This window comes from Etheostoma spectabile, chromosome 5 (assembly GCF_008692095.1).
Source record: "Etheostoma spectabile isolate EspeVRDwgs_2016 chromosome 5, UIUC_Espe_1.0, whole genome shotgun sequence".
Taxonomy (NCBI): domain Eukaryota; kingdom Metazoa; phylum Chordata; class Actinopteri; order Perciformes; family Percidae; genus Etheostoma; species Etheostoma spectabile.
Window position 1 is genome coordinate 32873504 of NC_045737.1, and position 12676 is coordinate 32886179.

General features: G+C 40.2%; 1 protein-coding gene across 2 annotated transcripts in view; it reads right to left on the reverse strand.

Moving 5' to 3' along the window:
- Positions 1-8428, reverse strand: part of dock8 (dedicator of cytokinesis 8) — a 60821-nt gene extending 52393 nt beyond the window's left edge. For both annotated transcript variants that reach the window (XM_032515187.1, XM_032515185.1), the window contains exon 1: positions 8160-8428. In XM_032515187.1, the coding sequence (XP_032371078.1) occupies positions 8160-8212 (53 nt within the window). In that variant the 5' untranslated portion in view covers positions 8213-8428. The remainder of the gene's footprint in view (positions 1-8159) is intronic.
- Between the last annotated feature and the right edge of the window lie 4248 nt (positions 8429-12676).

The window sequence follows — 12676 nt, forward strand, 5'->3', positions numbered from 1 at the left end:
CTTTGGATTGTGATCAATTGATTTGATTCTGATCAAATGATAGAAAAAGCAGCTTGTGTCATAAGCCTGGTATAAAGCAAAGCAATGTTTTGATACTATTATTTTTTACTGAAACCACTAAGACTGAACAATCTCATAATCTCAAATCTCATAATGGATCAATCCAGAGACTTTAAAGTTGACACATACGGTATATGCTGTCAACAATGCCTGCAATGCTTTTAGCTGATAGAACAACGGCAAAGGGCATTGATGAATAGAAGTCAAGAAGTCTGAATAGGCATGGTTTAGTAAAACATATAGTAACAAACAGCTGTTATTACGGTTGACTGCTTTGGTCTTGAAAGCAGCTCTGTGGTTGGTGTGCTTCATCAGGGCACAGGGTCTTTAGATCTGACATCTCCGAGAATGACCATAGTGGTATTCCCCAAAAGGCATATTCTTCAACACCACTCTATCAGTGTAATGTTGTCCTAAAATAAAATGTGAGCAGACCCAGCATCAGAAAATCTGTATAGACTGCAACTCCTTTCAGCAATGGATAAGGTTTCCCAAACATCTTAAACATACAATTCAAATAGTTGCGTAGGAATTTAGTTTAGCCTAGATAAAGCACAGTGGGCATCATAATATAAATGTATTGGTTGGTATATGGTTGTTGTCCAAAACAATTCAGAATCCTATACTGGCACATCATCATCTTGGTCACGTGGAAGGTCAATCTTTATTCCTACATAGAGTAATAATGTAGTGCATCACTGAAATAAACTTGAAAGATGTAATCCATGGTTTCACAATGAGGCCGGGGTAGGGGTGGAATCGGCACAGTACGTGTGTGTGTGTGTGTGTGTGTGTGTGTGTGTGTGTGTGTGTGTATATGTGTATATATATATATATATATATATATATATATATATATGCAGTTTTAAATAGGGCTGGGCAATAGGGAGAAAATCAAATCATATCACAATATTTGTAATATTGACCAAATACCTTGATATCAATACCGCAACGATATTGTGGTGTTGACACTTTGTGCTTTCACAATATATTTACACAATGAGATTTTTGATAAATAATCATCAGTAATGTGGATATAATGACTAAGTTGGCAAAGGTAAATAATAGAACAGTTACTACAGTCTGGTAAGTTCAGAAAATGACATCAGTTTACTGTAATGCAGCCTTTAAAACCATATCTAAGACGAAATCTAGTCTCATATCACAATATCAATATATTATCCATATATTGCCCAGCTATAGTTTTAAGGTATCCAAGCTACCGCAGTGTATGTGAATGCGTTGTCTGATTTTCTGTGCAACCTGATATCTCTGAGTAACCGGATTTTAGTCTCACAGCAGTTTGTGAAATGACCACGTTATTTAATCTATTGATTGGTGTACACGGACACGTTTGTCTCTTTTTTCGCGTGGTGGTCTGCACGTTTTTTAAACCACTGTATTTCAATGAGGAGCATCTTTCGTGATCACAGCACGACCACGGTAGCGAGTAGTATTGAAAAGCCGAAAATCAGCGTAGGGAGGTTGGTTGGGGTGGTGGATGGGTCAAACAAAAGTAAGTAATTACATTTTATTTATATAGCACCTTTCACAGACAAGAAGGGTCACAAAGTGCTTTACAGTGAAAAACAAATAAAACAGCACACATAAAATACTAAGCCATATTTTTAGTTAAAATCTTGTCTAAAAAGGATGTGTCTTCAGGTGTTTTTTTAAAGTTTCCACAGAATCCAAGGCTCTCAAAACTAAAAGGGAGAGAGTTCCAGAACCTTGGAGACACCATAGAAAAGGCTTGATCGCCTCTGGTTTTAAAACGTGTCCTGGGAGCAGTTAAAAGGTCTTGGCCGGAAGACCTCAGAGAGCGACCAGAAGTGTGGGCGACTGGGCGTGCAATAGATCCTGGATGTAAGCGGGAGCTTGACCGTGCAAGGCTCTATAAGTAGTGATTAGAATTTTAAAATGCACTCTAAAACCAATTGGTAGCCAATGAAGAGCCTTAAGCATCGGAGTAATGTGAGATCTCCTGCTGGTCTTGGACAAACGTATTGCTGTTGCATTCTGTAAAACTTGCAATTTGTCCAAGGATGATTTGTTTAAACAAGTGTACAGTACATTGCAATAATCCAAATGTGAAGAAATAAAAGCATGAACAAGCATCTCCATCACTTTAGACCACAGATCTGATCTTAGCAATGTTCCTGAGATGGAAAAAACAGGAACGAAAAGGACTTTCACCCCAGAGACCCACTGATGGTCTCCGGCGTGATATGTTTCCTTTGCCCTTGTTCTTTTCCTAAACCCAACCTCTGAATAGATGCTTCCCATTACGTGCTGACCACCATGAAAAAAACGAGATAAACGTGTCCGTGTACACAAGTCATTAGATTAAAAATGACCATTTCACGAACTGCCGTGAGACCCTGTTGGGATTTCTTGAGTGAATGTAAACAGACTGATTGTCACTATTTAACATGCTCTGAGCAGAGGTTTTGAGATCGAGCTAAATTACTACAAATCAACTGCAAAATGTCAATAGATGCTCCCGCTGTGGGATCGGATAATTGGACATTTTAATTGCCATTAATAGAGCATTTTCCAAGCAGAACACCACATCCTAATGCCAATAACTACAAGTTTCCTTTGTATTTTTCCACGAGATAGAATTAGAATAGGTAATCAACACTGATGAGGATGGCACTCTTTAAACAGCTGCTACCGGGGAGTCGTGGGAGAGCCAGAATTAAAAACTGAGAGAAGACTCCAGCTATAAAACAGGGCTATGACACACTGATAAAACACACAAACACTCAACACAATTGCTGGCACTATTATCCTGTTGTCTGCTTGCATGAGGAGTTTTGTAATGTATATAATAAATCATATGATGCACATCAGTTACAGCAACTACAGCATTACTATGTCATATCACCGCACTGATTAGTATAATTATTCATCATAAATACATTTTTGGATGATTACTCATTTCATTTTTTTTTATTGTTACTAGGTAACAAAGCAATTTCGGAGGTAAAAATAACATCAGATTAACCAAACTTTAATAGTTATCAGCTGTAAAAGGGGAATATATATCTGGTTTCCTTCATAGATCAATGGTTATGATATTGTGATCATAACCATGGATCTTGTGTCCACTGTGCTAAATAGAGCATCCTGTATGAGCAAGGAAACACACGTCTCTTATTCAAAGACAATGATAAATGGCAGATGGCCAAAAATGTTTAATAACTCATCAGAGTAAAATAACATTTGATACAGCAGCTTTATGTGTGACCCCATTATTATTTATTCATAGTATTTATGAGCTGTCAAAACATACCTCTAATCGGTGATGCTGTTGATGTAACTTTAACTTTAATGGGAATATGATCAGCTGCCTGCCTAAACAGATTCTGAGAGGTCTCAAGACTCACACCCTAAGTAAAAAATCTCATTGTTGGTTCCAGAGTGAAAACCCTTTAACACCCCCTCCCTATAGAAAGAGCTTGGCCCCTTTTTGTAACTGCATGCTGTCTATGGCAGGCCTGCACTTGCTGTGTGTGCATATGGTGCGTTCCTGTCAGCATGTCTGGAATCATTGACACTGCTCTAAAACTGGAGTTGCAATGCTTCTCACATTTACATTCAGATTAACAGCACACACTGCCCCTCCCAGATAGAAAGATCTATCATTTTAATCATGATTATCTGCATTTACTCCTCATGACGTGACTACCATCGCCAGACATGCTGCTCAGCCAGATAGTCTAATCATCCTTATTATCATCGTTATTATTATTATTAAGGGTGCTCTAAACGATGTTGGGTGACTTCGCTTCTTGTTGACGTTAGAAGTATTTTCAAACAAAACAAGACTAGCTTGCCCGTCCCTCCTCCTTATCCCGTCCCCTCCCTTCTGTGCTTCCGCGCACTAAGCCCCACTAAGTTTGGTGCAGGTGGGCCCATTTTGTTTTTGTTGCTGACCGTGATTTTTTGCAGTGTGTTCTGGGGACAGGCAGTTCGCGGATAGTGAGGAGATGTTTGCTGTATCTGACAACAAATGTTCTAGCCTAAAACACGCACGACATCGCTTACAGCATCTTTAAAGGAGAATTCTGGCCATTATTTTAGGTTAATCTTGATCATTGTAAATATGAGTGTACTTTCAACTGAAAAAACCCCGACCTGAAACACGGAGTAGCTGCAGCTACGTGGACGAGCTTCCACTGAGCTAAAACGGCAAGATTTAGAGTGTCTTTTTGCCTCTTAACAGACAGGGACCAGGGTAGGTAAATTTAAACAATGTCTGAGTTGAAAACGCATCTTGTTGTCCTGTTAGGGCCCTGTTCATGTTGCACAGAAATTTGAATTAGGGCCCGAGCACTGAAGTGCAAAGGCACCAACGGTGTCGTAGCACAAAGTGCAAGGAACCTATTGTTTTTGTAAGGATTATGACTATTCCGCACCGTCTCTCTCATTTTTGAGGGTGTTAGCATGCCGGTAAAACTCACAAAAATGTCATACCTATGGAAAATCACAAATTTCTGTAGGGATTGGTCTCGGGTGTTGCCAGGGGGCTCCATAGCGCCCCTGACGTGCACCCTGAATTCAACAAAAGTAATAATTTATCATAGTAACTTCTGAGGGAACATGCGTATCATCTGGAACTCTATCAAGCTATTTTTAGAAGAAAAAAATCTAAAAAATTTACAATATGGCGATTTTTGTGCAAAATCTTTTACTTTACCAAGACTTCTTTGGGGGTTTTAGGATCCACAAAAACTTTCAAAATTTTGCAGCCATGTGCAGAATATTAAACTCATTCATCTGAATTCACATTTAGGCTTGGGAGTGGTGCCCCCTAATTGGTTTTAACACTTTTTGACGGCTTCAGTATATGCTAAAACTCACAAAAATTGGAGCCCACATAAACACCTGGGAGCTTTGCAAGAATGTTCAGCAATTTTGCCCATATCTGACTTTTGACAATCAAGATTAATGTAAAAACATGTTTAAAAAACAAATATTCTCCTTTAAGTCAAGCCACTAGAGGTGGGTGGCTCCTTTAGCTTTTCCCTTCTGCTTGCTCAAATAAGTAATTTCTCCCTCAGCTGAGCCAAAAAGAAACACAGGAAAACAGAGTGGTGAACATGCCAAGAGGAGGAAAAGAGACCAAAGGGATGCCCTCACTGTGTGTCTCATACTATCATATGTCTCCAGACTTAATGGGTCTTACTGCTATCAGCATCATCACTGCACAGCTTCCTGTCAGAGGGAGGCACGCACAAACACAGCAGTCATTTACCAAGACTGGGGTCACAGCAGCTCCAAGCAACAACAAAAAAGTGACAGAAGGATACTTTTAACACAACTTATAGCGGAGTTTGAATGCTTTAACCACAGGGCAAGTCATTTATTAAAGGTTCTTTGGGAAGCTACATGTGTCTTTTGTGGAACCCAGTCGTCACTCAGTGGCCCACCAACAGCCATAAGGCTTAACAGATGTCATTAACCTGAGCCCACAGGAAATCAGATGTAACTCAATCCGGACACCCCTGCCACTAAAGAGTATTGAACAACAGAGGCCCCACGTCCACAGCTGTCCCCACAACTGTTACCATATGCTATTAAGTAACATGTTCAGCTACCTTCGATCTTCTGTGCTGCACTACTATGTTTTGCATTTTTGACTGACATATTCTCACAGCTCTTTTCCATTCCCCTTTTAATGTGCTAATAAAGAAACACACATTTCCTGATTTAAAACTGCCATGACCAACAACAAAAAAATAAAAAACGAAGTGAAACCATAGCGACATAGTGTCCACAGTGTGCAGGATTTCCTTTACACTCCATCCTGATAGACAGAGGAACCACTCGTAAGCACGTATAGAATATTTAGGGGTGGATGAAACAACATTCCTTATTAACCCCTGAATTAACACCTCTACAAATATGATATATTAGTTTGTGTAGGAATTAACAGTTTTTTCATCCTGCAACATACTGTATACTTTAGTTTCAAATTGTGACCACTGTTCCTCTTTGTCCCTGCGGTTTGTTTGTGTCTGGCTTTTGTTGCCATGATTATCTAGGTTGTTTCCCCTCATAGACAAAACTTGCAGTTTGTTTGACCCACGTATGCTGTTCTAGTGGCCTAGGTGTTTTAAGACGGGGAAGATGTAATCACAATGTCAGCGGGTCTGCCCATGGGACCTTTGTTGTATATCATCCCTCCTCTCTCTCCCTTCATTTCCTGTCATTTTTCAACTGTCCAATATCATAATAAAGTCAAAAATGCTTAAAAATAATCACACATGTCAAAGCAATGATTCTCTGTTTTTGTTAATAACTTACCTGGTATTGGTCCCAAAATGACCCACATCTGAGTCCAACTTAAGGTCCATTTCCATGAGGTTTTGACATTATTTCTGTACCCAACATGTGCCGTACATTACATATTTTTAATTCAATGTTGCTGAGCTGACAATTTAAAAAACGATTTATGTTAAAAACAAACCTCACTACAACTAACAAGAGTATGATAAATCACTGTCAACTAATGTGAATTGTGTCTCTTGCGTCATCACTTACTGGCTGTGCTGTTTTGCAACCACACATTTCACAACATCATGCTTTACTACAGCACAGCATCCTCTAACCCCTCCGCTGGCTCATCACTCGATTCACGCTGTGACCCAAGATCCCTCACATCTCTCAGCAGCTGAGCTCAGCACAGCACAGCACAGCACAGCACAGCACAGATCCAGGCTTTCTCTTTGGTAGTAAAAACAAGAGAACGGTGCATTCACTGTTGACGTGGATGGAGGATTTTACACTCACAAAAGAAAACATTAAAAACCAATTGGAATTGAGCTGAAACTATCAGACATCAATTAGCAAATTTTAGATTATCGATTAACCTCTTAAATCCTATATTTGCTGGTGTTAGCTTTTCAAATGTGAGGATTTGCTGACTTTCTCTGCTTTCTATAATTGTAAATTTAACAGTTGTTAGACTGCTGTTGGACAATTTCAAACGTCAAACGTCATCTTGAGTACTAGGACATTCTGATTTTTTTTTCTCCACTGTATTCTTAAATTGTATAGCCAAAACACATAATCATGTAAATAGCTAGCAGATGAAAAGATTGGAGCCCTACTTTAAACCCCTTTCAGAAACATTTTTGCATGACTGCATTAGTGGCGATTCATTAAAATCCCATGTGTAAGAAAATAATTTATTTCTCATTTGAATATTAATTCTCATCCAAGTTACAAAGTTTTAGATGTACTGTAAAAAGATAATCAAAGGGGATTGAAGCAGTGCCTTTTGTCGATGAAAATAAATGTGAGGGTAAACAATTTGCCTCCTCATCATGCACCATCCTAAATTAGATCAAAACTAATCTCTCCACCTCCACAACGGGAATGAACCACCATGCACAGTTAAACTGCTGCAACAACACATATGTTATCCAAAAAGCCACTCTGTACTGGAGAAGCTGTATATGCTGGTGCATTGTAATAATAGGAAGTATCTTATTAGTGCATTGGTTTGAATGAGTCCTACTACAGACAAGGCATGGCACACAATAGACTTCCATGTACATACTTCCTCCACACCTGGCCATTGTAACAGCAGGAACTATGACCACATCCCTCACTCATTTATAGCAGCTCTAAGGACAGACCTTAGCACAGGAAATGATCGTATAACAAAATATAACAAACACTAGATATAGAATCAGCATCCTCACGAGGAGGAAATGACTGATAAAATACACATTGGTCAAGTCAGTGCAGTCTGCGTAGTGTCTCCACTTCTGAGTTTATGCAAATAACGAGCCAACACGAGAGACAATGTATCTGAATGTCACTGTTACCAGAAGTACTTCAATATTCCTTATGGGAAAGTTACAAATTATTTTCCTCCAGGCTGTCTTTTCTCCGGGACAGAGTGAACTAACCTGCATCATTAATATTCGTAACATGTGGCTGCCTGTCCCAGTGTGGAAACCCCTCGAGCTGTCAAGACAGAGCTCGTGCCCGTATCCCCGGGGAGGTACCAAGAGTTCACATTCACGCCTAAAACTAACCTTGACAGCAAAACAACCAGAACTAACCTACAGACATTTTACCTGTTGATTTTAAGAGCGAAAGCCCGTCGCTCGGCGCTGTTCAGAGAAGCCATGTATGCGAGTCTGAAGTCCAGTTGAGCGGCGTCGGCTCAGTTGTTTTCCTGCGGTCTCTCGCCGCCTCGCTGCTCCCTACGCGCCGCTTCTTCTCCCCGCTACAGCTCAACTGTCACATCAACGCTCATCTTCGCTGTGACAACGGCAGACGCTTTCCTGGGTGGAAACTTCCGCATTTGATTACAGCAGTCCCGTCATGCGCCATGCGTCCCGTAGATAGAGAGAGAGAGAGCGAGAGAGAGAGAGAGAGAGAGAGAGAGAGAGAGAGAGCGCGCGAGCGACAGAGGCGCGATTGGCGGGAGGGGATGATGGGACAGTCTGGACACGCGCTCTCCCTCACTGCCGAGATAAGCTTAATAAGGGTTTACTTAACAAGCAGTCTCAGTTATTCTCTCTCTCTCTCTCTCTCTCTCTCTCTCTCTCTCGCTCTCTCTCTCTCTCTCTCTCAATTCAATTAAATTCTGCTTTATTGGCATGAACAAAGAAAGCATGTTGTTGCCAAAGCAGTTTACAGTAAATGCATATATAGCAGCCTACATACCACATATTAACCCTTGTGTTGTCTTCCCGGGTCAAAAAGGGACGAAAATGTGACTTTTTTTTTTTAAAGGGACACAAACAAATGTGACTTTTTTGTCCCTTTGAAGAAAAAAAGTCAAATTCTTTTTCAGACTTTTTTTGACTTTTCACTAACACCATCTTACTACCACTAGTTTTACAGTACTCTATTCATGGTCAATAACCCTCAATTGTATGGAATTGTACCTAATATTTGAGTTAAAAAAGCAGAAATTATGAATTATTTTGACTGATAGTCAAGATCAGAGGAATGTACAGATGAGTTTAGTCAGGAAAGAAAGTGATCAATTGAATTTTGCACAAAACAACCCATTTTTTGTGGTAATTTGGTTAATAAGAAACCCATATTTAAGATATAGCCTTTTTTTAAAGGGGTCAAATTTGACCCGGGGACAACAGGAGGTGTCACATAGATTATATACTGCACTGATAGTTATCTAACCCACTAGATGGTTTAAGTGAGAGAGAAACCAAGTCCAACTTCTGATGAGTAGGCTACGATTGAATTCCTAATATTAAAATGGGAACCAAAAAAAATCAAGTGTTAAGACATAAACTTACCCTGCTTGCAAAAACAATTCAAAAAATAACTTCAATTGCCTCGTTAAAACGTCTTAAAATCAGGCATACATCTACTCTCTCATTGAAAATTCAAAGTTGAAGAAAATGCTAATGTTCACTTCAAAAAACATACCCCTAGTCAGCGACGCTGTTAGAAAAAACTAGCCCACCAAAACAGATGTGTCCTACTTCACTCAAACGTCCCATCTCAGTGAGTGTGCACTGGAGGTTTCACATTTTCACACAGGCTAACACTCGTGTGAGTTGCACATTGGACCATGATTGGCTTACTAGTAATAAATTGGCTTACTGGTTAAAATATTGCTTTACCAGTACATGTCTTAAACTTCTGAGGTGATTACAGAGAACCTCCCCCCCCCCCCCCCCCCCCCCCCCCGCCCCCCCCTTCAGAAGACAAAGTGAAAACGCCGGCCAGTGTCAACCTGCACATGGTCATTCTGCACGGTGAAGATCAAGCATCCAGGGAAATAACAACGAGAAAAACATATTTTTGAGATCCACCAATTTTACACGTTAAGGTGACCAGTGTATTCATCGTTTTACAGATGTGCATGTCATTCTCACACATGGGCGTGTGGGGAGTTTTCTAAAGTGTAAGAAAACAACCCTGTGATGTTATCAGGGTTTTCCCATCTTGGGCTTTAAGACAATACACATTTTTAACCATTTAACCTGCGCTCCAACCTGGTGGCGTGGAGTCTGAAATACAGGTTTTACTGGTGAAGTCAGACATTTCGGCGGGGGTAATGTAATACGTGCTGTGGTATTGAGAAAGACAGGAAATACTTATATAATTCTAAGCCATAGGTTACTCACATTAAACTCTGCTCAAAGAAAAGAAGTGCACCCTTGGCATGTCTTGTTCAATCTGTTGAGGATAGGTAGGGCTATGATAGATAGATAGATAGATAGATAGATAGATAGATAGATAGATAGATAGATAGATAGATAGATAGATGGATGGATAGATAGATAGATAGATAGATAGATAGATAGATAGATGGATAGATAGATAGATAGATAGATAGATATGTATTGATCCCAAAAAATGGGAAATTACGGTGTTACAGCAGCACACGTACGTTAGTCCCACAACACAGAATGTAAATATAAATGAGATACTAGTAAAAAATATACATACATACATACAGTATACATGAAATAATAATAATAGGAATAAAATATCAGAACAAAATATGGACCATGCTTGGAAAGTTTCAGGAGAGGAAGTTGAAACAAGCGTGTAATAAACCTTTGAACAATATTTAACTCACCAATTTTAATATACATATAGACACACACACACACACACACACACACACACACACACTACTGGTCAAAAGTTTAAGGTCACAAGAACACCACTTTAATGCGATATCTACATTGCCCATTGTCAGCAACCATTCACCCATTGTTCCAAAGGCACATTCTGTCTACTATTCTGATATCATTTAAAAAACTAACTTAGAAAACATTGGAGAACACTTTTGCAATTGTGTAAGCCCATGATGTAATCTGAAAACTGCTGCCCTGGTTAAAAAAACAACGCAACTGATTTATTTACTGTATTTATACTGTATCACCCTGTCCTAGCTCCTCTCTGAGCCCCTGGGACAGCTATCTCTATCACAACTGCCTTGTTCTGCTGTTTGTCGACCACGGTGATGTCCGGTTATACGTCTGGATCTTGAAGTCCAGCATGATTTTAGCTCTGTCATTCTCTGCCATGTTTGAAGGTTCCAAACCCAAATCCAAATCCTCCCACTTCGCCTTTGGGACTTCCAGCCCATACTCGACACAGATGTTCCCGTACACTATGCCGGCCACTTGGTTATGGCGTTCCAGGTATGCCTTACCTGCCTGCATTTGATGTCTCAGGGGCACACACAGCCTGCCCTGCACGTGGGGTCTTGGGGTTGGGTATGGTATTGTAGATCCTGGCCTCTATGGATCGTGTGCTCAGAGCATGTTCTTGTGGTGCCATGATTATGACCTCAGTGCTATCTTTCAGACCAGTATTTTCTAGCCACTGGTAGGATTCCTCGGTATTAGCCACTTTTTCTATCTGTTGTGGTACATGCCATGCAGGGGCTTGTCCTTCCATGATGGTTGCTCCTCTCCCCCTGCCTCTTGGCCATCTTCCTGATGTACTAATTTTTGTAGTTTCATCCTGGATGGGGACTCTGATGCTCACTGGTCCTCTGTCACCCTGCTTCTGCTTGGTGTATGGTCTCAGTGTGCTGGACTTGGGGTGAAACCCTCCATGCATTGTGAGGAGCTTCCCTGTCTTGATACCAGTGGCTTCGATCTCTTCCTATGGCCAGGTTATTTCCAGGTAGGTGGGTGTCTAATGACTGGCAGTGCACACAGTGGCTTGAAAAGGTTTGCACACCTATGCTAAAGTTGATTATAAGGAGAAATAAAAAAACATCTTCATTGATCTTAATGACTTAATTCAAAACATTTTGGAAAATCCAACCTTTTAAGAACACCCATTTTCTTTGTGAATGAATAATGTATTGTAAATAAATAAATAAATGTTCTTCCTTAAAATACAAGGGGGCATAAGTACACACACCTCCCACCTCTATGTTAAATTCCCATAGAGGCAGGCACATTTTTATTTTTGAAGGCCAGTTATTTCATGGATCCAGGATACTATGCATCCTGACAAAGTTCCCTTGGCCTTTGGAATTAAAAAACCCACCCCCAACACACACACACACACACACATACTTCATCACAGCTGGTTTGATTTCGATTGAGAGATGATCTTGTGGAAAGTTCCCCATTATTTTTATTTTTATTTACACAGACTCAGTGCATAGCCACCATATTATGCATGGCCCAAACTAAGGTCTAATCCCAAAAAAATGCCATATTGTAGTATAACTATTGTGTGTTGTTGGTGTGTGTGTGTGTGTGTGTGTGTGTTGTGCGTGTGTTGTGTTTATTGTTAGGGAGTGGTCCTGATAATTTGTACTTTTTTTGCCATAAAAAACATACTGCAACAAACTGTAACATAATAGTGTGACTATAATATCCACAATCTTAAAAGCGTTGCAGAAATGTAATACATTTTTGTTGACGTGAAGTAGGCTACTTCCAACGGCCTACATTTCCCGTGTGACCATCTCTGTCATACACTGGTTTATTTTGCCCTCTTGTGGTTGAGACTTGTAATCACATCGAGATTAGTCCGCTCTGAGAAACAGCAGTTGTGTGTGTGTGTGTGTGCGTGTGTGTGTGCGTGTGTGTGTGCGTGTGTGTGTGTGTGTGTGTGTGTGCGCGCGCGCAATATT